Source organism: Eumetopias jubatus, unplaced genomic scaffold, assembly GCF_037043125.1.
Source record: "Eumetopias jubatus isolate StellerSeaLion01/CBP00866 unplaced genomic scaffold, mEumJub1_p1.0 scaffold_1, whole genome shotgun sequence".
NCBI lineage: Eukaryota > Metazoa > Chordata > Mammalia > Carnivora > Otariidae > Eumetopias > Eumetopias jubatus.
Genome location: NW_028274807.1, coordinates 5,705,862 through 5,732,298, shown reverse-complemented (window position 1 = coordinate 5,732,298; position 26,437 = coordinate 5,705,862). Strand labels below are relative to the sequence as shown.

The 26,437-nt window shown below is 40.2% G+C and overlaps 1 protein-coding gene across 1 annotated transcript in view; it reads right to left on the bottom strand.

Annotated features, from left to right (window-relative positions):
• The window catches only part of DSCAM (DS cell adhesion molecule), a 672,449-nt gene that overhangs the window by 312,576 nt on the left and 333,436 nt on the right, over positions 1–26,437 (bottom strand). The window contains exons 4-6 of the mRNA XM_028126500.2: positions 16,825–16,971; positions 8,264–8,542; positions 4,486–4,761 (exon numbers count right to left, since the gene is read on the bottom strand). Of these exons, the coding sequence (XP_027982301.1) occupies positions 4,486–4,761; positions 8,264–8,542; positions 16,825–16,971 (702 nt within the window). The remainder of the gene's footprint in view (positions 1–4,485; positions 4,762–8,263; positions 8,543–16,824; positions 16,972–26,437) is intronic.

Here is a 26,437-nt window from a genome sequence, read left to right as displayed (position 1 = left end):
TGTATTTTATTTCTTATTCATACCTGCCTAGGACTTCTGGCACATTGTTGAATAGAAGTGGCAGTTGTGAACATCCTTGCCTTGGTTCCAATGTTAAATGAAAAATATTTAGTGTTCAACCGCTAAGTATGGTTTTCACTATAGAGTATTCATAAATGCCATTTATCGGGTCAAGAAAGTTCCTTATGTTCCTAGTTTGCTGAGAATTTTTTATTCTGAATGGATGTTGAATTTTGTCAAGTGGTGTTTTTCTGGATATACTGAAGTCATCAATTTTTTTTCTCCTATATTCTATTAATATGATGCCTTATGCATACATAGATAATTTTTGTTTTTAATGTTTTTCCAATCTTACATTTATGGGATAAAATCCAACTAGGTTTTACATAGACATAGATACAGATGGATAGATCAACATAACAGATGGATAGATCAACATATACATATTTATATACGTGTATATATATATGCATATTTATGTAGATATACATACACATATATTCATATGTATATCAATGCTAATATATATGCGTGCATGCAACTATGTAATTTTAATCTCATGTACCAAAAGTGAAAATTATGCTACTTCGTGGAAATGTAAAAATCCTGATACAAATAACTTCAAATAATTTAATTTATATTCTCCTTTGTGTTATTGCATCTATTTATGTCTAAACTCTATAATACAGTATTATAATTTTATAATTTGTCAGTTATTGTTTAAAGACATTAAAAGAGAAAAAACAATTTCTCTAAATGTTTAGTAACATATTTCCTGCCTTTTCTCATGGCCTTTATGCCTACAGATCTGAATTTCCATTTTAGATCATTTCCCTACACCTTCAATGACTTCATGTGTCATTTCTTCTGGTATCACATTGTTTCAGCTTTTATTTACTGAAAATATCTTTACTATTGCTGATTTTTAAAGACTATTTTTTGCTAGATATAGGAGCATAGGTGGACAGGAATTTTTTTTTTTTTTATCCTTTTCAACATTTTAAAGATGTTGCTCCATTGTCTTCTGTCTTCCAAAATATCTGATGAGAAGTCATCCATCATTCATATTGATATCTCTGTTTACTTAATATTTCTCCTCCCTCAGAATTGGAAGATTTTTTTCTTTATCTTGGTTGTCAGCAATGTGACTCTAATGTGCCCACATGTGATTTTCTTTGTATTTATTCTTCTTGGGGTTTACTGTTTCTTGGCTCTGTAACTTTATTTTTTATACCAAAATTGAGAAAACTGTAGCTGTTAGTTCTTCAAATACTTTTTTCTTCCCCACTGTCAATCTCCTATTTTTCTAGGCCTCTAATTATACATGGATCTGGCCACCTGATGAATGTGCCACGTCACTGAGGCTATGGTCATTTCCTTTATAGTCTTCTTTCTCTCTGTGGTTCAAATTGGATAATTTATTTGAATTTATCTTTAGGTTCACTGATCCTTTATTTCTTCTCCAATCTGCCACTAAAACCAATATACTGAATTTTTATATTTCTACTGGTTCCTTTTTATAGTGTTCATTTTCTCTTCTGGTCTTTCCCAGATATCTATTCATTATGCCTTTATTTTCCTTTAAGATATTGAATATATTTTAAATAAAAGCTTCTAAGCCTTTGCTCATTCATCTGGGTTCTCTCAAGATCTATTTCTACTGCCTACCTTGTCTTTTGACCTCTGCTAACAGTATCCCTTTTTTTTTTTTTGTATGCCTAGTTGTTTTTATTTTTATTTTTTTAAAGATTTTATTTATTTATTTGACAGAGAGAGACACAGTGAGAGAGGGAACACAAGCAGGGGGAGTGGGAGAGGGAGAAGCAGGCTTCCCACTGAGCAGGGAGCCCGATGTGGGGCTCGATCCCAGGACCCCGGGATCATGACCTGAGCCAAAGGCAGATGCTTAACGACTGAGCCACCCAGGCACCCCTAGTTGTTTTTATTTTTTTTTAAATATTTTATTTATTTATTTGATAGAGAGAGACACAGCGAGAGAGGGATCACAAACAGGGGGAGTGGGAGAGGGAGAAGCAGGCTTCCCGCCGAGCAGGGAGCCTGATGCGGGGCTCGATCACAGGACCCTGGGATCATGACCTGAGCTGAAGGCAGATGCCTAATGACTGAGCCACCCAGGCGCCCCTATTTTTTATTTTTATTGGATTCTCCTCCGCATTTTCCAGTTCAGGTGTCAACTAAGTTTTTCAAGGAAGTTTATTTTTAGGTTTCAGGACTCCTCACTGTTAGGGATTTAGGACCGCCCTCCTTCCTGGAATTTCAACTCACCTCCCTCAACTGCAGGTAATTTGACAGTGCAGACTTCTGTCCTTCTATACCTAAATCCCATAAGACTATAGCTTTCTACTTTTCTTCTAGTATTATAGTCCCCCCCAACCCATCTCAAAAACTGGGCAATGTCCTCAAGGGAAAAGTGGTATCAAGGCAGATATCACCCAACCCTTTCCTCTTCTTTCATGGGTCCAATCCTCTCTTCCTGCTTTTGGGTGTCTCTCCCAAGTTTTGTTTTTCCTCAAGTTCATAATTTTTATCTGCTTGAAGTTTAGTCTGATACATGCTATTCTATCATTTCCTAAAATAGGAACGGTTCTTATTCTTTTCTATTATTCTATTTTCCAGTTACTGTGGTTTGATCTTGAACCTATAATTATTAGATTTCATTTTCTTTAGACTTCCATTCCAGTTTTTTTGGCCTCATAGAAAATACTCCCAGATTCTGCATTATATCAATGGCCATTCTTAGCTCACAGTATTGTGAGTTTTTAAAATTTACATTAATCTAAAGCTATTTCAATGGGAATATTGGAGGCTCTAGCCAAGGATACTAGTTAGACACCATTTTAAGGCAAATTCTAGATATGTATTTATAATTACACTTCTGCTCTCTTTTGCTACATTAGCCCTGTCATCTCTCAGAAGAGAAAAAAAAGTGAAGCTTCTTGTCCTGAATGGAAACTGACATGCAACAAATAAATCTGTGAGTATGCTCAGTATGCTCCTTTGCCCCCTTTTTTTATTCAAGTGACAGGCTTTTTTGGAGATGAAAGCAGACATTATTTTCCCAGTGAGACCTGAGTGTCTTTGAAATGCTTCTTGCTGTCACTCTCTGATAACCTGAAATCTTTCGGCATCATTATGGATTATCAATATGCTCTTTAGGTTTTCTTAGTCACACGAGATAGTTGCCAAGGTAACTAGGCCTAGACAGGTATTCTTTCCTTCTTCTACAAAGAATCTAAAAATAGTGATGTGTAAGGACTACAATGCATCAGCAGCAGCAAATCGGCTCTGTACAAATTGATTACTTTCTGCACTTAATTATTATGGGGATCTCAGGGTCAGGCATTTAATATGGGTTCCATGCCTTCAGCTAATTTCACCTCCACTTTAAGAAACTGTCTGCAAGAAAATGCTTGAATCAAAATAAGAATCTCATTGCTAAGTCTGCTTCTTCCTAAAAATCAGCTAAGGTTAAAAAAAATAGAAATATCCTCGAAGAAGATCAAGACATATTTAAAGTTATTTTCATATATAAATATGTTTCTCTCTTTATATGAAAGTCATGTAATTATTTTAATCAATTTATATCAAATGAATGTTAAATTATACATAAAGACATAATTTCCAACAAGACACACACATATACAGGTAAAAGCCATTCAATTATCTGGTAATAAACGTATGTCTCACTTGAATGTTACCTTGATAGCTTCTGTTCCCTGGCTGATTGATAAGCCTTCAGATGTAAGCAGGCCATTAAGAAAAGAGAAAAGGCATACCTAGGACCTATTATAACAACCTGAGGTCATTCCTCGCAAATTGCATTCACCTAAATTTGTGAATATCTGGACTCAACCAGGGACAACTGTACACACAGATGCCACTTTTTTTCCTTTCCACCAAGGACTATATTGAAATTTTGCCCCACATTTTGTCTGTCAAATTGTATTTCTCAGCTGGGGTCTATTCCCCTTACCCCCCACCCCCACCCCAGGACATTTGGCAATGTCTGGAGGTATTTTTGGTTGTCACAACTCAGAGAGGGGGTGCTGCTAGTGGGCAGAGGCCGGAGATGCTGCCAAAAGCCCCAGAGCACATAAAATGGCCCTTGAAACAAATTATCACTGAGCAACTCCAGTCTATGGTAATGAACTGTCAACCAAACTTGAAGTTGTAAGTTTCTGCGGTCTGTATCTTGACAAGTAACTAAACATATGAATGGACAACATTCCCCTTACTTAACTTAATGTGAAGTTACTTTTGTTACTTCTACCACTTACAACTTTACCAGCACTGGTTCTTTCATTAGCCCCATCTCTCCTGAAGAATTAGGGCAGAGTTGTTAGCTAGTCAGACAGAGAGAAATCTTAGCCCCGGGAATTATCAGCATTGCTTCAGTGTTCTTCTCTCTGAGTGCTCTGGGTTTGGGTTCTGGTGTGGCTGAACCCTGTAACGAGGCCCACTGACCTTCAAGGACCACCTGCACAAAGTCTTGAGCGGACAGCTTATCCTTGCGCACAAAGCACTGGTACGCGCCCCCGTCACTTTTGACCATGTGATCCATTATAAGGTTTTCATGGTTGATCCCTGTGATCCTCACATTTTTTCCAGGGTTGAGGATTTCACCGTTTCGGTACCAGGAGAGTTCCTGGTCCTCACTGCCTGTCACACTGCAGGACAAGGAAACCTGGCTACCCACGCTGCTTTTAACTTTCCTGGGGCTGATGGTAGCTTTCAGTGGCTCTGGAAATTTTGGTAAGAGAAAGAAAAAGAAGGTAAAAAAAATCACATATGCAGACATCATTTCAACAACATGCTGAGCTTTCGACAAGGCGCATGCATCACGGTAAGCATACTCTACAGATCTCATGTTCGCACACCATTTTGTTCAGGAGCAGCCTCTTCGTTGTTTGCCTTTCCGTCTCTATGTAGCAAATAGACTGGCAATGGGTCAGATTGCTTTCTCAATGAGTAAGTGTGAGGATTAACCCACTGACAATAAGAAATGCCATGTTCTGGTTACTGCTAAGGACAGAGGTATTTGAATATTTAAATCCTATTGCCTTGTCCCAAGGTAACAACACGGATGGGTTTCTCTGGGACATACTCACACACTCATACACTCGCTTATCACCCCCCTCCTATGTGGTTTAACCAGGGCCCATCACACACAGCTGTAAGAAAACAGGTGGATATTAGAATTTGTGGACACAAACAGAGTTTTCCTTTAAAGTGAGGCTAACTGGTGTGGACAGTGATGGAACTCTCCTATTTGACATTCCACATTTTCATTCAACAAACCAAATTTGATGTAACAAGTTCATTTATTGAGCATCTACTATAAGCCAAAAGTGGGGTTAAACTTATAGGTAAGACAAAGACGAACAACTTTTGCGGTGTAACTGCCATGTGCCAAACAATTACTAAATGTCTTTTGTACATTGTTTAAGTCAGTCTCCCCACAGTCCTGCATGTTTTGTCATATCATCGCATCCATTTTACAGAGGAGGAAGGGGTTGTTCAGAGAGCTTAATTAACTTCACCAAATCCACTCAACAGGTAAATGGCAAAAACCATTTTTTTTTTTTTTTGCCCTAATTATTCCTGACATCTTGTGTTACCACACCAAGGCGTCTCTGGTTCCAAGGAGTTCAGTCTTTCGGTGAATGAGACAAATATAAGAGCAGATATAGTAGCCAAGCAGTGATATAGGCCCATCAGAGACATCTACTACGTGGAAGGGGGTCAAGAAAGTCCTTCGATACCAAGGATGGATAGACCTGAGTCCAGCTGGAATGAAGGGGCATTTTGTGAATTAGGGCATGCCTCACAGCTGTGTCACAGGAAGACTGTGTCTGCTCAGTGTGGCTGCAACACAGCATCTCTGTAGGAAATTATGGGAGAAAAATGACAAAGGCAACCTGGCACAAGTAGGCAAAGGGCCTCAAAATGTTGGAATTAAATCAGTGGGGACCAAAGGAAGCATTCAAGAATTTTTAGCAAGTGACGATATGGTCAAACACATTTTTAGGAAAATTGACCGATCATATTGTGTTAGACAAATTAGAGTGGGGAACTTGGTCAGTAAGGGGGCATTGCAAATGTCTAGCTGAGGTACAATTAAGATTCAGTCTGGGACAGGATGGGGTTGGGGAGCGTGGCTGAGAAACACTGAGTTACAGTCTCTAGGACTTCGCAGGACTTGGATGCAGGAAGGAAAGCTTTATGGAGAATCCAAGATTTAAAGCCTGCATTCGGGGGGCTCAAGAGGGTAAGACATTTCGAATAAAAAGAGCCATTGACAAGGTAGAGATGGCGGAGTGTTTGGTTTGCAATACTGTTGTTTTGAAGTGCCAGCAAAACATCTGATCTAAAATTGGAAGACATACTCATCTAATACTCAAGAAGGAATCCAAGGCTAAGCATGCAGATCCAGGCTTGCTCTCAGAGGGGAGGAATCTGGAGCCATATGAATAAAGAGAGCACCAGGAGGGAAGAGATGGAAGAGAAGAGGGTTTTGGATTTGGAACCCAAGATAATGCTTTCTGTTTAGAGAGGAAAGACAAAAATGAAATCAGAGGGAGATAGGAAACATTCAAGAGGCATTTGAGGACTTGTCCCAATGTGGCAAAGAGCACAGTAGTGAAAACAAGCACAGTCAGAACTAAGACTTTTCCACAAATAACTTTTAAATTGTAGACAGTGATACAGAGAAAACAATAAATTAAACCCTGAGAGCTGAGCATGAGATGCTTGGGGATGGGGATGTCTCTGGGGAGGCCACTGCACTGGGCTTTGAAAAATGGGAAGTTTGAGACCTTTAAGTCTTTGAAAACCCTCTTCCATGTGGAGGGAGCAACATGACCTGTGTTCATGATAGGAATGGGTTTGTACAGAGAATAGGAAGAAGTTAGATTTAATAGGAGTATCTTTTCTTTGAAGCAAAACTATGGGCAGTAGGACCAGACAGGCTTACTTGGGATGATTTTGATACTATCCTAAAATATAAACTTACTCAGCAGGAAATGGGGAGCCATGAAAGGTATTTTAACACAGAGGAGATTTTGAGCTTCCAGGGATACTTCTTACTTGCAGTCCAGCACTGCATCATTGCATCTAGAAGTTTCTTCAACTACAGAAATAGAGCTGTACAAACCTTATCTTCCATTTCTCCCTAATCCCAGCATAAGCATGTTTGTGTGATTTTCAAAAGACCCACCCCTGGGCAGCTGTTTCCAGGCAGTCCCTGGAATGTCTACTCTAACAAATTCTGTTGGGCTAGAACAGTCCACAGTCAGGGTGACATTGAAAAGACAGTTCCATAAACAGGCATGGGGTTGGGAGAAAGTGGGATAAGAGAATGCCTCCCCTTTCAATGTCGACTCTTGTGATTTAGCTTTAGTTCAGCCAATTAGTTCATCAAATTAAAAAAATACACATCTTATTTGTGTAACATATAATAATATTACATACAATGAAAAGAACATTCCATTTGCATCTAAGAGCCACCTCTTTTGACCAAAGCTCTGCCTGTCAATTGTGGTCATGTGCTCCCGGGTAACTCACTTTGATTTGGTTTCTGCTTGAGTAAAACTGAGGGTGTCTGACTAGATTAAAGTGCTCCCCACTGCGGTCACACCCCCTCCTTCCTCTGAGGCTGGCTTCAGCATCCTTCTCAACACATCCCTCATGACAGTCACTACAAATCTATTGGAGATGAAACATAGCCACCATATTTGAACTAAATGATATGTAATAATGAGTCCAAGTCCAATATTTTGATCATTTAGAGACCTATATTTCTTCTGATAATAGCCCCATTCAGGTACATCAAATAGCCTCTGAAAATCGGCTAAGGACACCCACTGTGATCTGACTACGATCACTTGTGCTGACATCACAAGACTGCCCCTCTTCCTCTGTCAATGTTCAGACAGGGTGGCCATTATTAATTCAACAGCTAGGTAATGTGATCTCAGATACATATCCCGTTGGCCTAATGTAAATCTCGGAGGTTCAGACAGGCCTGAATTCGAATCCTAAGTCCCAACCTCCCCAGCTGTGTAATCTTGAGCAATCTGTCTGAGCATTCATTTCCTCATCTGCAAAATGGGGTAATACTGGTCTCAGCAGGACTGTTGTGAGGATGAATGGAAGGCTATATTGAGAGTCCGGAAGTCATCTTGTAACAAGAGCCCCATCAGTGGCAGTCAGCATCACCATTCCAAGCTACCATCCAACTTACGTTTCACGTACAGGCGGCCTATCACCTTAGCAGTGCCGTATCTGTTGGAAACTTCACACACATAGCTGCCTGAGTCTGAAGGACGAGTGTTCTCAATGAGCAGCCCTGTCACGGTCTTCTGGAACCTTCCAGAAAGTTCCAGGGGCATGTTGTCCTTCAGCCAGCGATAATCTGGCTCAGGATGCCCAAGCGCTTTGCAAGGCAACTCCACACGCTGCCCTGCCATGGCTTTGCGATGATCAAACCCATCCAGTATGGATGGGGCTGAGTTCGCTGGGTCTGAGAAAGAAAGAAAAACTCTTAGATGTAGTGAATGAGTTGAAGTGGTCATTTAGAATCATAGGACCTTGTGTATAAGTTAAATTCTATACATCATGCTAACTATTGACAACAGATCTTTAAGATTTTATTAAAGAATAGGAAAGCCCTATTCATTGAAATTTATTCTGCTCAGAATTTTCCAAAGGCTGAAGCAGAAAAGGTTCTGCCTTTCATTTCCCACTAAATAACTAAGAACTCCAGAATCAGCATGCCTCTACAGGAGCTGCTGGCCCAGGCCAAGGACTGGGTTGTCTTGTGACCAGAGAACGTCAGACTTCCCCTTTCAAAAGAACAACAGCAGCATAGATAGTTGTTTGACATTAGTAAAATTTATTTCACACACAAAAAAGAATTTTATAGATAGTTACTGAATTTGAAAGTGTTTTATTTATTCATTTCAAAATATTGTTGAGCCTCACGTCCAGGGCCAGCATACAGTCAGGAATTGGAAACATGGCGGCGAACAAGGCAGGAAAAGATGAGACCCTCATGGAGCTTACATCCGATTGCATGAGTGGGGCTGGTGGGCAACGTGCAAGCACATGAATACATAAAGATGGTGTGGCTTGTAGTAGGTGCAGCGAAGAAACAGAAAAGCCTGACATAACAGAGTGAGTGAAGGTGGATGTGTCAGGAGTGTGGTGAGGGGGACTTAGGGATGGTCCTCATGGATGTCCTTCATGATCACTGAGGACAGATGAAGGAATGAAGACGATCAAGGTATGGCAAAAACGAAATGGTTATTACTTATGACAAACCCTATTTTTACACACAACAGTATATAATTACAACACAACAGTATATAATTCACCTGTTCTCCCAAATGTTTGGCTGGTATTATGTTCTCGAGCTCGATGAAGAAAAGGACCAAATGCTCTCAAGAACTGGGTCAGTGGAAACCATGCAGCTCAATGACCAAGCTTGCTTTGAGGAATCGATGTTCTCAGGGAATATTATGAAGAATGCAAAAACAGAGGTCCCCTTTTGGATGCTCAACATGAAAGTCAGGGACCTTTCCTTACCCTCTCTTTTACTCTTCCTGTTCAGAACTTGCACTAGACCACACACATGAATGGTTAACACCAGTCTCCACACGGATATACAGAACAGATAGAGCCCCTGGCTCCTGAACTCTTCTTATCTTTGCCTTGGTTAGAAGAGCACCATGGCTGTGGTGATCTGCCTACAGTAAACTCAAAAGCAAAGGACTGGAAATCCTCTATCCTATCAAAGAACCCCCCTGGAATAGCCTCTTAAAGTGCTGTGATTCCACAGTCAGCCACCGGGGGCAGTCAGGAGACCCAAGTGAATGTGTCAAACCCATTGAGCAGAAGCTGCTTCTGCCTGAGCTTTCCTTTGTTACCATCAGGGATAAAATCCATGACGTACCGCAGCTCTTCTCACCTCCCTGGTGCTTTATGAGAACAATGTGAATGTTCTCATGGGATATGATGAAGGAACCCAATAATCTCCTTTCCAGGACTCTTCTGCAGTTCCATCGTCCATTATAACTGAAGAATTCGTTGCCCATAATTATTCTCACTCACATGTCTAAGTGTGGGGCTCCAGAGGGATTACAGACCTAAGAAGCCCACAGTAGCAGGTGCAGAGCCCTTGCCAGCGGAGGCCTTATTGCTTCAATCTCCTCCTGAAGGAAGTTAGACGGACTTTGGAAAGTATTGAAGAGCAAGTGACTTTCTTATGCACTACATAGTTACCAAATCTATTGCTTGGCTTAGAGTGGGAAGTAGCACTGGCGCTGGAGAAGGTGACACAAAGAAGGTGTCACTCCTTTGGTGGGCACAGTTAATTTTTTTTTTTTGTACAACAAGTCCACAACCCAGGAAACAAAAGGTGCCCACTTCTAACGCTAGTCACACAGAAAGCAATACCTGATGAATGCACTTAAAATTTTTGTTCTGTAACTAATTGTTGATGGAAATTTCTGAAATATACTTAAGATGGTGCTGTGTTAATCCGACTTTTTTTTGAAGATTTTATTTATTTACTTGACCGAGAGAGACACAGCGAGAGAGGGAACACAAGCAGGGAGAGTGGCAGAGGGAGAAGCAGGCTTGCCGCGGAGCAGGGAGCCCGATGCAGGGCTTGATCCCAAGACCCTGGGACCATGACCTGAGCTGAAAGCAGACGCTTAATGATTGAGCCGCTCAGGTGTCCCTAAATCTGACTTTTTTAAAAAGAAGGAATGGAACAGTTGGATATCCATATCAAAAAGAATAATTTAGAAACCTTACCTCACACCGCCTACAAAAATTAACTTAAAATGGATTGTAGATCTAAATGTATGAGTTAAAACTATAACACTTTTAGATGAAAAGTAGGAAAAAATCTTTATGACCTTGGGTCTGGCAGAGTTCTAAGACATGACACCAAAAACCCAAGTGGCAAAAAATCAATATATTACACTTCATGACAGTGAAAATATTTTACACTTTCCAAGATACCATTAAGGAAAAAATAAGGAGCAACCTACTGGGAGAATATATTTGCAAATTATATTTCTGATAAAGGACTTCTCTCCAAAAAATATAAAGAACCCTGACATCTCTGTGATAAGAAAAAAAAAATCAAAAAATGGACAAAAGCGGGGACGCTTGGGTGGCTCAGCCGGTTAAGCGTCTGCCTTCGGCTCAGGTCATGATCCCAGGGTCCTGGGATCGAGTCCCACATCGGGCTCCTTGCTCAGCAGGGAGCCCGCTTCTCCCTCTCCCACTCCCCCTGCTTGTGTTCCCTCTCTCGCTGTGTCTCTCTCTGTCAAATAAATAAATAAAATCTTTAAAAAAATAGACAAAAGATCTGAATAGATATATCACCAGAGAAGATATTCAAATGACTGATAAGCACATGGAAAGATGCTCAGTGTCATTAGCCACTAGGGAAATGCAAATTAAAACTACAATGAGATACCACTTCACACCCCCTAGGAAGGTTATAATTAAAAACATGAACAAGAACAGGTGCTCATGAAGAAGTGGAGAAGAAACTGGCGCCCCATACACTGTTGATAAGAGAGTAATATAGTGCAGCCTCTTTGGAAAACAGTTTGGCAGTTTCTCAAAACGCTCAAGTTCACTTTACCACAGCACCCCAAATTTCCACTCCTAGGTATCTATCCCAGACAAACGAAACCGTGTTCACTCAAAGACATGACCACAGATGTTCCTGGCAGGATTTTTCATAATAGCCAATACGTGGAAACAACCCAAATGTCCGTCCGTTAGTGAAGGGATAAATGAGATGTGTATATACATACAATGGAATATTATTCAGCAATCAAAAAGAGTGAACTACTGATAACATCTTACAACATGGATGAACCACAAAAGATTATGTTACATGAAAGAAGCTTGATACAAAGCCACATGTTGTGAGATACAACTTATAGGAAATATACAGAAAGTGCCCATGGGTAGAAACAGGTAGTTAATTAGTGGTTGCCTGGGGGCTGGAGATGGGAATTAGAACTGACTTCAAATGGGCCACAGGGCGTTTTCTAGGTGGTGGAAATGTTCTAAAATTGGATGACATTGATGGTTGCACTGCTCTCTATATTTACTAAAATCACTGACTTGGATACTTAACATGGGTGAAGTTTATGGATGGTAAATTAAATCTCAATAAAACTACTTTACATAAAAGGACTGGCACATTCCTTTTCTATTTTAAGTATACAATTTAAGCAATGCTTGAGACAGGCTCTCCGGGGGATATTTGGTCATGTACAAAATTAGTACAACCAAACAGCAGTATTTAATTTTCACCCCCTCATCTTCAATCCGTTTGCCTACATTTAAAAATAAGTTTTTATCATAGAAAACTTGCAAACTCACACAAGAGTAGAACAAATAATATAATGCATCTCATATATTTATCACCCAGACACGAGAGGCATCAAAATTCTTTTTATCATCTATCTGTTTATTTCTTCATAGGTTTTGCCTTTGGTGCTATTGTATTGAGGCAAATCCATGTAAGAACCTATGTCATCTTATCACTATATCATTAGTATGTTTCTGTAATAAAAATAAAAGTTTTCTTATAAAACCTCAATGTCAGTAACCTACACGAGTCATAATAATCTCTTGGTACCATCTAGTATCCATTCCATATTCACTTTTCCCTGATGAGCTAAAAACACATCATTATTACTATTATTATTATTTGCAATCGTGCTAATTAAGCAGCCTTGTTCTCCAGTTCACAGTTATGTCTCTCAATTCTCTTTTAATCCAAAACAGGCTCTTCCTTCTTTTCTCTCTCATGTGTCCGACTTGCTGAAGCAGCCAGGTGAATTGTTTTGTAGGAAACTCCACGGTCTGAATTTCTTTCTTGATGATGTCGTTGAACGTGTTCCTCTGGCCATGTTTCTCATAAACTGGAACTTAGTTCTCATGAGCTGATTAATCAATTTCAACCTCTCTCCTTTCTCTCTACACGCATACAACACGAAGCTTTCCTGCACTCAGTGACACTGAATTGATCAGCAAGTTCAGGTGATAAAGTTTGTCTGAATTAGTTATTTCATTAAAGGTTGAAATGATTTTCTAATTGTCATAGCTCCTTCACATTCAGTAGATGTAATTATTCTGCAAATAAGAACTTTCCTTCCTAAACTAGGATTATTTGGTTATTTTGAAATACAACAGTCATAGGAAAGATAAAGAGAATCGTGGTTCTCTTTAATCTGCCAAGTATCAAAATCAAGAGTTGGTCCCCTAGTTTCTTCTATGTAGACCAATGAGATTCTTACTATTGCTTTGGTTGTTATTAAGTAGACATGTGTGCATGTATCAAAGTATATACCAATGTAAGAACATAAGTATATATATATATATATATGTGTGTATGTGTGTGTATTCATAACAAACTCCAAAGTTCTTAAAATGTTAAATGGTTATCAATCAAATGCAATCATTATTTTTGAAATTCAACTCATCACACTTTCAGCCAGTAAGAGTACCTTCAGAAGTTGTCCCCTGTATCATTTTGACAAGATCCCATTAATGTTTCGGGCCCATTTATACATTTCCTGTCCCAGACACTATAATCCACCATTCTTCCAAGGAATCGTGGTCCCTTTTAGGGGGAGTACTTAAAGGACACTGGGATCTAGATATTAGAGGTGCTTGTTGCTGTCTGTTTCCCATCATTTCCAGGCCTTTTCAAGGTAAGGACCTTGGGGACACATTCATAAAAATATAGCAAGTGTGTACTGATAGTTTCTATTGGACATTTCAAGGATTTTATATTTTTATCTTTTACACTGAAAATCTTGGTTCCAAATAAAAGTAACATAAACATAAGTAACCCTGCCCCTTGCTCCATTCTACATTAGAGTGTTTTATAGGATGGGATTCCTTCAAGGCCTCCCATGCCACCTGAGCCTCCTTTGCCACCCTTAGTAATGCTGAGTCACTCTGAGCCACTCTGGCTCAACTTGACTCCAAACGCCAGTGGTTTTATTGGGGTGAGTCCTTGTTCTTCTGAAAGGAGTACTTATTTGCTGGACACTTGTGAGATCTCCGAGGAGCCGGGCCACCACTGAGTGATGTCATCATCACTGACTGCTCTCATGGCAGCTGGCACCCATCTTGCACTCTGAACTCAGGTAGGTCTATCCGAGGATGGTGAATACTCCTAGACACATTTCCCCAGGGTCCACTCAAGGGCTGATCCTCTGCTTTGGAGAGGAGTATCTGTTGACTATTTTGCAGTTGTGTGACCATGTGGAGTCCCAGCGGGTTGCGCCCCTTTGGCGCCCACTCCTTCCATGACATGGCGGCCATTCCTGCATGCCCCCACTGCTGTCAACACTCCATCCACACCAACCCACGATCCAGTGCCACCGAGTGTTCCTGGAAGGCCTTGTCCCTGTGATTTTTCTTTCGCCATCATATTTGGTCTGTTTTTGTTTCAAGAGGAGTTTAAGAGCATTAAAAACCTTGTCACTAGCCTGCCCCCACAGGACCCAAACCCCATGTGTGCATTTTTAAATGCATTTAAATCTAAAGTAAAATTAACTTTTCTTTTTCCTTCAAAGCTTAGATTTCTAGAATAGTCATCTGCACTCAGTGCTGATGTTCTAATTTTCTAGCAGTAACAATTTCCTCCCTCAACTACGTTATTAACATTTCTGTGACAAAAAGTCTTCACAGTTATGTGCTACATACAGAGACTCTCTCAAGAGTCTTTCCATGACACTTGACTCTGTTGACCCCACAGATATACCTCTAACCCCAAATGCTCAATATCTTAGTGTGAGATTGTGCCCTGAGGCTCCTCACTTCCCATCACAAATGCCCACTGGGTGACCTCATGGACCCCACTCACTTCCACAGTGACCAAGTGCTCATGGGTCCTGCTGTCAATGTCTAAAACATTAGTAAGACATTCTATTAAAAAAAATAATAACAACAAAAAAACTTGGAATTAAGAAAAGTAAATTTGTCTCTCCAACCCTAAGAGTTAAATTTGAAAATCAGTACTTAATAAGTTAGAATAGAGAGAAACAAGTCCACATTTCAGGTTCTCTCTCTCTCTCTCTCTCTCTCTTTTTTCCCCAGTTTTCTCCTTCTTTTCAGATTTCCTATTCAGGTTTCTTTTTCAAGAAAGATTGGCTCTCAGGGATGCCTGGGTGGCTCAGTCTGCTAAGCATGTGCCTTCAGCTCAGATTATGATCCCAGGATCCTGGGATCGAGTCCCACATCAGGCTCCTCTCTCTGCAGGGAGCCTGCTTCTCCCTCTCCCTCTGCTGCTCCCCCTGCTTGTGAACTCTCTCTCTTCTCTTTCTCTCTGACAAATAAATAAATAAAATCTTAGAAAAAGAAGATGAGCTTTCAGAATACCATCACTTAATTAATTTTGGGGGATGGAGAAATGCTTTTTGCTTCTTTTGCTAAAATCCAATTTAATCTTGTACCCAGATCCACCCCCCAATCCTTCCCCTTTCTTGTCCCAATACTGTTATGACATTCCTCTTGATTGCACACAAGACCTTTTCTAGGATATTCTGAGCAAGTAGAACACTGTGCTGTCATTAAAGCCACCAGAGACAAAGATCACAGATGTCATTCATTTTCTCATTTGCTTTTCTCTAGTCTTTTTTTTAATGGAGTATAATTTTACTATACTGATTGTTCCTGCCCTTAACAGAAGCAACAACGCAGAGCTATAAAGCAAGAGATAAAGTAACACTTGGCATGAAAAAGAAGAGGTAAGTAAAAAGTATTTTTGTGTACAGAGAAGAAATCACTTGATTCTGACTTGTGTTTGCAAAGCCCCTGGAAACACAGGTGGACTCTGGCTATTTTAAGAATGTGAATGTGGACGAGGAACCCAGCAAAAGCACAGTAAGTAGGTGTTCGGGCAGCAATGTTTTAAATTACACCAACGGTCAACAGCTTTCCATCCCTTCTTCCTCACAAAGCATCACTACAAATAAGATGAAGATATTCAGGTCACGAAGCAGTTTTACCTTCTAAAGATGCAAGCAAGGGCAAAGGTCAGATATTTTGCACCAGATTTCTAGGACCAAGATGGACATCTCACATTCTAATTGGCTCCACGAAGAGCTAGCACATCGCCGTGTGAGCGGATCGCTTACTTGTTTGACAGATGGGCCAGTAACAAGCCAGTGGTGAAGATTATGCAAAAGGTCGATATTTTCTCAAAGTATAAATGCTATAAAGGAAGGCACAAAACTGGTGTATTTCCAGCAGGGTGGAATTAGCAGCCTTCAGGTTTTTTTCGCTTGAGAATCATCCTGGACGGAGGTGGGAGGGAGTGACTATCCTTTTAGATATGGGTTCTTTCCCCAATATTGTTAGACATAATATGGGGAACAAGAGGTGTGTTCCCTGTGCCCCTGCTCTTCTCCCTCAGAGCTATGTGTCACGGAGACCCTCATAGTGCTGGTGGACAGGACACAAATACACAGGGCAAGGAGGCATTCTCCTCAAAACAGAAGCCATATTGGGTCATAGGAATGTGGAATTTTACAAAGCCTGAAATGACTTCCCTCGGAATATCTATATGTGTAGTGTATAGCATTAGGGTTGCTTTAAAAAAAAAAAAAAAAACCTTTAGTTGCTAATATATTTTGGGGGAAAGAAAAGAAGTCTTTATTTGAGTCATGAATTCTACAGGTTTGGTTGACTTCGCTCAGGACACTAACAAAGGAGTAACAGAAACGGTAACCACAAGTCTCGATGGGTTTTTACCTGATACAAAAAGTCTAGCGCTGTTACTCTGCCTGGTCTCCCCAGTGTATCTGTGCCGCGTGATACAGCGGTAATTATACAATCCATCTTCATTCTGTACATCTTTAATATACAAGGCTCCCGTGGATGTGATGAGAAATCTAGATCCTGCAATAGAAGAAAATGATTGCCCAATTAAAATAGAACAAAAGCAACTCAAATCACATAAACAAAGACATTGAATATTTTTTTCCCACCTGAAGGAAGCTTAAGCAAAGGCTAATGCTAGGAGTGTGTCAGTTACTTTAAGGGTCCAAGCTATTTTAATTTTTCAATTACCCTAAATTAGGAGTTTTGAGTAAGTATGCTACACAATAAATATATACTTAGAAAGTCTAATCTCATGAATTAAGTTTTAAGGTCATGTATTTTTCTTTAGAGCAGCAGAATTGGCATATAATTGATGTGCAGCTAATTTAGCAGATTTTCTTTGATGACAACTTCTCTCTTAGAATCTGACAAATCAAGGGAATATTAACTTTCTTTGGTGAATTTCTACCTCACATGAGCATGAACTTTTGCCTCAGCTTGAAGTGTTTCCATGAAAATCACAAATGTTAGGCTGGAAAGGAATAAAATATCCACAAATTTCCCAGGAAGGACTATCTTACCTCCTCATAATAACAACCAACACTTAACGCTCAATTCTAAGACTAAGATCAATTCCCCCTGCCGCCGGTGTTCTGGAGGACTCTGCAGTTTCTTAGTCAGTACTCCCAACAGTCATCAATCATCACTTTCCCTCCTGAGATGCATACCTTTACTGGTCTACCTGTATAGAACTGTCCACATTCAGAGATCAAATGCCAGGGCTCTCTAAGAAGAATAAAGGTAATTTTTCCTTTGAAAATGTAAATATCTGAAGACAATTTTTACTGTTCAGTTATAATTTGACGATAAACCAAATGAAGGCAAAGGTGTGAACCCCGAAGTGAACTGTGACACCCACATGGTGAGTGACTCAGGACAACACTCTCGTAACATTGTTAAGACTCTCTTACAGAAGATTTCTCTGCCTGATACAATTCTAGTGGGGGATAATGTGATTCTGTGTCTTTCAGAAAGGACTAAAATACCAATAATTTACCTTCTTGTATTGTTTGTTGCTCTTAAGTTCATTTGAAACTTCCTTTCGTTTATTTGAATCAGAATTTCCAGGCATCTTGACTTTGATAATTTTAGGTCTCAAATATTTAAGTTATGAACACAATTCCTACAGCCCTTGGTTATTTTTTTATAAAGACTACACTTTGCTCATAGACCAGTTGTTCACATAAAATAAAAATGGCTTATGATTTCTAATGCAAGTAAGAGCAATTCAAAAGGGCACGGATAAGAAAAAAAATAAAAAAAAAAAACAGATACCAATCTAGAATAAGCTTTTTAAAATAATGCAAATTAACCAAAAAAAAGTACAAAAATCTTTAAGTAAAAAATTCACTTTTTAAACTATTTTAGTTACTTATTTTAAAATATATTACAAATGTGCTAAATATTAAAATAGCTAGAAAAGCAAATGCTCTATATTCTAGATATTTTTGCTCTATCCTCCCCCAAAGAGAGAGCAGCTAAAAATACCTTTTACCATTTGTCATATGTCATCACACACAGCATTTCTTACCAATCCATACTGTGTATAATTGAAACATTCTTACTTTCAATATATTTTGCATACTTACATAATGTTTTAATAACGAGCTTTTTTAAAGTACTAAGCGGTAGACAGTAAAGAGAAACAAAAAGATAATGTATGTAATTCCTGTCACGTTTCTAACATAAGAGTATTTTCGTTAGAACTGACAGGCCATCAGCAGTGGTGAGCACTCTGTGTACCATTGCTTAGAAGTGTTGAGAGATGCTCAAGCAGCTGCACGCATTTATTACTCTGCAGATTCCTGAGGGGGCTCTATTCTCCAGGCACATTTAATTTAATCACTTACTTGCTCCTGTAATATCTCACTTTTTTTTTTTTTTTACTCACTTAGCACGCCAAATAAGACCCTTAAGACATGTTGTTTCAGAACTTGAACTTTGTTTTAAACATTCCGGAGATGTTCATAGGAAGAAGGAATTGTCCCAATTACTGTACCTCATTGAAACCATTTGGTCTAGCCCCTCATTTTTCCCAATGAAACCCATTTCAAAATCGATCAACATTTTAAAACAAAATAAAGATGAAGAACAGAAGACTTTGACTAAGAGAGAGCCCTGAAGACCCAGGGTCTGGGTTACAGTCTGAACTCCCAAGATGCATGGAATTTTCAGGGGCAACAAGGACACACAGGGTCTTTAGAGCACCAGATGTCTTGTCTCCATGGTGATAAGAAATCATCTTAACTGCTCCCTAACGTGCCACCATGTGCCATATCCTGCCTTACATCATCAGAGCCTTTTGTATCATATAGAATAAATGGTTCATTCACATCCTGAAACGGGATTGAAGAATGTGCTTCTGTTAAAATAAGCAAACGTTGAGATACAAAATGCTGATATTAATAATCAGCACACACAGGAACTCTGTCTCTGTCTCACACACGCACACATACACACACATACCTTTACTACTCACAACTGTCTGGTAACATACAACTGTGCAAAAAGCCAAAATTTTATAGGTTATTTTATTTCCCTTGGAAAATTATTAGCACTTTAGATAGTGCTAATAGTTTTCCAAAAACATTTCTCAAACATAGTGCAAAAACATTTCTCAAACATAGTGCATACTTTGTGTCATGTTAAACATACTGCAAATCAGTCAACTGAATAATAGTGAAAAATTTTGGGGTTCTGGGTCATCATTATTGATATCAATTATTGAGCTACACTGCTGAGTTTTTAGAGGGGTGTCTCAGAAGCTATCTTGACTTCTCAACATGCACTAAATGGTTCCCAGATGTTTAAGCCCTAGTTCTGTTTTCAACAGTGTATCCATTCCTTCCTTTGCTACCAGCCAAACCAAGAATTATTACTTCTCTCTGACGCCCATACCCCCATCAACACATTCACAAGGTGATGCATTCAGTATGCTGAGAGGTAGAAACCAGACATACCACAGCTGTTAGAGCTTTGCATAAACTAAGAGTTTGTGAGTCACGAGTAAGTGCTGGGGTGGTTCTCCAATGTTATTGACATGAGCTTGTATGTCAGTGCCACTAACAGGTCAGCCAGCTCAGCACAGGGGCTAGAGGGACATTTCTATCTAGAGACATAAAGCTCAGCAAAGAAAATTGAACATCTGCACAATTGGGAGTATTATAGGAACACTCAGGGTTTAAGTCCTGTAGCCACACTCTTCCTGTTTCCTTTTCAAGTTTTCTATGCAATAGCATCAGAGGCAGATATTAAAACTTCAGCAGTTCTAGCCACCCATTTGCCCAGTTACGTGTAGCTGAAGATCTGAGCCGCAGAAAGCAGGCATCAGAGACCTCCAGAAGAAAGCATATGGAAGTTGATTCTAGGAAAACCAGAGCCGAAGGATATGCCATTCACAGGGCCAGCACTCTTCTGGGCTCTGGGAATCCAAAAAGGAATGAGACGCAGCCTCGTCTTCAGGGAGCTTACGACCTAAACAGATTTCAGTCTTAGGGTTGGAGACATGGCATCAAGGTGAGAAAACAGGATGAGAAGGAAAAAGCCGGAGTGTAATCAGGAAACCTCATCTCACCTGGATGAAGCTAACTACCAATTCCAGGGAGGAAAATTGTATTATTACCAAACCCGCCTACATCCTTGCAGATTACTCCGACCTAAATAATTAACTTGCTATGTTAAAGCATACTTTATTAATCTGCTTTTTCAATCTACTCAGCTAATTTTTTCCTCATTCTTATAAAGAATCAAGTTAAAAGATCTTTTCCTTGGTACCAGGTAGAACAAGCTCACCCGCCCATAAGGATTTCTCATTGTGGAAGAAAAAGCCGGGTTTTACTCATATGTGGAATTTAAGAAACAAAACAAATGAACAAAGGGAAAAAAAAGAGAGAGGCAAACCAAGAAACAGACTCTTAACTACAGAGAACAAACTGATGGTTACCAGAAGGGCGGTGGTGGGCGGACGGGGGAACTAGGTGATGGGGAATAAGGAGGGCAGCTGTCCTGATGAGCACTGAGGAATGTGTAGAATTATTGAATAACTATATTGTACACTTGAAACGGATATAACCCTGTATGGTAACTACAATGGAATTAAAGTTAAAACTTAATACAACACTAAAAAAAAAACAATAAAAAATAAAAACAAAGGTAACAACCACAAAAAAAGCTGGGTTTTAGAATCCAGTAGCTCCATATTCCCAACCCGTTAAAGCCACTTTCCAATTGTGTGACCTCAGAAAAGACATTCAGCATCTTTAAACTTTGGTTTGTTCACGTATGAAAGACAGATGGCAAAGAGCATCCTCTTTATTCTGCTGTTGAAGTTTCGATTAATGCATGGCTGTCATCTAACAGATAGTCATGCATTAAGTAGGATATCTAGAGAAGCAGGCGTAAAGTGTGTTATTTTGCTGTTCTGATGGGATCAACCAGTTGTCCATCGACGGCATGAGCACAAAGCTGCCCGGGGCCATCAGCCTGCCTGAGCCAGATAGGGAAGAGCCCATGGACGTGGACATAGTATTTAATTGTTTATGTATTTGCTAACTTTTGTGAAGCAGCCTCACGTAGCAGGAAAAGCATGAGAGTGGAAATAACATGGCTGAGTTTTATACCACATTCCTGACACTGGGCGCTATGTCACTGAGACAGGCAAAATAGTTCCCAAACCCCTGTGAGCCAGGATCACACAACAGGGTACTAACAGGGTGCAGATGCAGAGGGATGGATGGAACAAGGCCCGCAGAGTAGCTTTTGCTAAATCCCCGTGTGGGGCTGTGGGCAGAGGATGGCCAGACATCATCCTCAGACATCCCTCCTGCAAGTAACTGGGACATTCATGGAAACCCGAGGTCTTCCTCTATAATCATCATCATGTGATTCGAATAAGAATATTCCCTGCATATTTGTCAGTATTTAAACCTGAGACAGATATTGTGAAGTCTTCCAAATTAACCATTCCTCACCTCTCATATCTCATCCAACACAAGGTCCTTCTGTTCCTACTTCAAAAATACATCCAGAATGGTCCACTTCCCTGTCTCGCTACGCACCCTGGTCTGGGGGTCCCAGGCTTTCCTCACTCTGTTTCTACGCCTGCTCATGTCAGCCTGTTCCCCACTCAGCAGCCATGGTCATTCAGTGCAGGAAATCAGGAAGATCATTCAGTGTCCCCTAGATCCCACTAGACCAAATTATTCACGGTGGGCTTTGACCATATTTCCAAAAGCCATTCACCGCCCCCTCTCCCTTTGCCACCACGCCTCAGCCACCCTGTCCTCTTAATCACTCTACCTGAAGGACCTTGAGCCCATCTCTCTACCTGGCTGGCTCTTTCTAATCTTTCTGGCCTCAGTTCCTAAATCAACTTCCTAGCAATGCCAGCTCACGTTAATGTACCCATGGTCACTCGTGCTCACAGAGCTTGATTTTATTCCATCTACATGAGGTTGCCTTGTGTGTGTTTAAGGTTGGCATAACATTTCTCTCCTCCAACCAGAATAGCAGAAACTTGATTTGTCTTGCTCAATTGTTCATCTCTATTATTCAGAGTGGTGCCTAGCTATGCTATCTAGAAATATTTGTTCAGGAGGTGGACGGCTGAAATGGTCTATCACTGCTTGTATACAAAATGTCTCTTCTTAAGTCTAGGTAAAAAGAAAGCAAGCTGAAATACCTCTTTTTAGGTTTCAACATGAAACTTCCTCATGTATAATACATAAAAACAGAATTTTTTCCCCTCTAGGAGTGACTAATATATTCTCATATGAAAATGAGCATATTTTAAGATTTTGATGTTAATTATTCTTTCATTATGCTCTCTGGCTTTTTCCTGTGCAGCCGGGCTGTTAGATCTTCAATAGGGACAATACTATTTTCAGGAAGATTTTAAACGTGTATTTGATTTTTCACTTAGAAATATCTTAGGGGTCTTTTCGCTCTTGCAATCTGAACTGCGTTAATAGTAATTAAAAGAACAGATGGTTCTTCTAATAAGATGCCAAATGGTAGCATAACACAATGAAACTTTTATCAGCTGTGCCTACCACCTCCAAGTGACAGCCGACTGGGCAATGGAACCGAGCTTTGTCCTGGGCACTTTCCATAACAGTCTCCAAGAAATAAGAGGAAGATTGAAATCTAAGTTCTAAGTATGTGGTGCTAGAAACAAGATGAGCCTTGAATGAATATCTTAACATTTTTTCGGATTTGAAAGTTGAATTAACTAAAATAGAAGTGGAAACCGAAAAAAAAAATATATATATAAATATATATGTGTATATATATATATAAAATCTATTATCGCCTTCTCTTAATTCAGATGTAGACTAGAATGGAACTCTTCCTTTTGTTCTGAGGTAGGTCTGTTGTGTGATGTGACGGGTGGGTGCCAAGCCATAGTTAGATACAGGTGTGAAGCATCTACAGCTATGTCTTGGGCAATTGAGTGGCTTGATAAAATGATTGTTCAAAGAAAATTATGTTGAAAGCTGCACATAAGGGAGAGGAGTAGGCCCTTAAGATAACAATTCTAACCTGGTGTTATGGGTTGAAGTGTGCCCCCCCAAAAAACTCAAGAGTTAAGTCCTAACCCCCAAGCCCACATTCTAAATACATGACCTTATTTGGAAATAGGTTCATCACAGATGTAATTAGTTAAGATGAGGTCATACTGGAGTAGGGTGCTCCTCTAATCAAATGTGATGGTTGTCTTAACAAATGGAAATTTGGACACAGAGACATCTGGGTATTGACACTAATCCTAATCAGAACCAACAGGTATTACATTCTTAGTCTGAACATCCTGTGTTTTGACCCACGTGGTTCTCACAACGACCCCACGGGACAGGTACTGTTATTATTCCCACTTTACAGATGAGAACAGTAAGGAACAGAGATTAAGTGACTCGCCCGTGTTTATACGACTTTTGGTATCCCCACCAGCGTAATGCCCTGGTATTGTGGCTGGGAGCTCACAGGCCGGCTCTGGGTCGTGGCCCTGGTGAGACAGCAAGGCACAGGAACAGGGAGAGCGGAACAGAAGTGACACACCCAGAATCATTTAAGCCAAAGAATCAACAGAACTGGATTGGGGAGAAGAGTGCTCCAAGTGCTCGGTCTGAGGGATGGACGGGACAGTGATGGTGCTGGCAGGTGAAGGAGCCGGGGCGGGTGTCTGTTTTTACAGGGAAGGTATGCTGGGTCACTTAGGGTGTGTGACAAAAGTCAAGCTGGAGACAGAGCTTTGGGGACCAAGCTCTGAATGCCAAGAAGCCCTTGATGTGGACTGATGCCCAGGAACCCCCCAGGTCAGGAGTGGAGGAAAAGGGCCGGCAAGACACAGCAAGAGAAAGGAGGGGCGGAGACGCAGGAGGGTGTGGGATTCTGAGAACCAGGCAGGGAGGACTTCCAGAAAGGATGGTGCAGACGTCAGCTCTGCGTCTCACTGTCAGCATAAACTAGAATGCACACGTGACCCAAAAGACCTCCATGTCCTCTTCTGCCCGATGGGGCGATACTACATTCCAGGCGATACTGTGATGTCGAATAAGAACATCCATGTGGGTGCCTGCTAGAGAAAGGTGCTCTAGAATAGTTGTAATCTGCAATAAAATATAATGATAAAGCATTCCACTTGGCTAGATCAATAAAAATATTAAATATCTAGCTACAAACTGCTAAGCATATATACAATGAACTTAAAGCATGCTACAAATCATTACCAAAGGGCATAATAGTATAAGACTTGGGTAAATCAAGAGGCACAAACCCCAGAATTAGACAGCTTGATACTGCAAAAATGTCCATCTTCCACAAATGAAATTAATTGCATTTTGATTGATTTCTGAATGGTATTTATCTAGAACTCGACAAAAATCAATGTGGATTAAAACAAGATGTGATTTTTCATTCAGGAGATTAGGAAAAATTAAAATATGTGATAATAGATAGTCTTCACAGGGCGTGGGGATTGCATACCTACTGGTAGGAGTGTCAATTGGTGAAGTCTTGGTTTTTGGTGGGCACTCCAGTAACCTATTTCAAATGTTAAGAATTGCATACAGTTCCCTCCAGCTTGACCCTTCAAAGAGTCTGTCCTAATGAAACGCTCATACACATGCACACACCAATGTACACAGAAGAGGTACACTTCAGCCTTGTTTAAAAGTGAAAAACCATAAACAAACCTAAATGCCAATCAAGGCATGACTAAATGAAGTTCAGGTGTATCCATACTAGGCAGTCCTTTAAAGGACATAACGTAATAAAATAAAATTTAAGAAAATTTACACAGTTAAATAAAAAAATATAAATAATAAAAAAACCCTCAATATCACCAGTCAAAAAAAAAAAAAAGTAAGGTAAATGCATGCAGACTGCATACTGCATGCGAAGATCTGCAAGACATCAAATAAAGTGAGTATAGAACAATACATAATGTCCTGTATAAAAGGCAATGGATGTGTGTCTGTGCGTATAAATTTGTGTGTGTAAATGAACAGAGAGGAAGGTGTCAGAAGATATCCACCAAAATGTGAGCTATAGTCACCTCTGAAGTCACCAGTGGACTAGGGCAAGGGAAGGCAGAATTACAGGTTTTATTTCATAGTCTCATGTATTTGAATATCTTAAAGGAAGACTCCATTAGTGCACTGCTTGTGCAGTTGAAATTTATTTTGAAGAAGGTGTCAGTGGGTGGTGAGCATATGGACGCAGCAGGCGTAGACCAAACTCATTTGAGCAGCACGACAGAGGGGAAGGAGAGAAATCCAGGATAATATTTATGTTGGGAGTAAATGTGTCAAAAGATGGCCTCTCGTTTAGGCTGGTTTTCAATTTGATCACACTGATGCCTACGGAAAAGCCTAAGGGGGGCTTTCAATATTTACACCGGTCTTTGTAACCCTCCCTCCGACAACCCAGCCCCAGTGTCTCAGCTGGTAGGTAGCGGATCTCCTGATGTTCCAGCCCTACTTTGGTAACACAGGACTTTACCACTAACTGCATTCAATCTAGTCTGTTTGCATGTGTAGCACTGCCCCCTCCCCCCCCATGACAGGAGGCTCTCCAGGGCAGGTCAATCCCCATGTTTGCCTGACTTACCTACTGTTTTCCCCCCACCTCTCACACTGTTGAATTAAATGCTTGTTTGAATACTGATGACATACTTATTTTGGATTTTTCCCGAAAATAGGCTCGGTACATAGGGCCTGTTGTCAGGATCTGCTGTGCTTACAAAAGTGTCACCAAGATATTCAAAGGAATCCTGAAGCACCAGCTTGGACCTTGGGCTGCCTGGAAGAAATCACTTGGCCAAAAATGATGATGCTACCCCTGCACACGGGGCCTGAAGAATAAACTAGCAACCCTGGGCTTGGATTCGATAAGTAAGGAGGGATTTGGCGTACATATGTTTAAATTCTCCCAGAGCAATCTAAGATATTTTTCTTATGTAAATAAAATTCTCTCAGTGAAATTC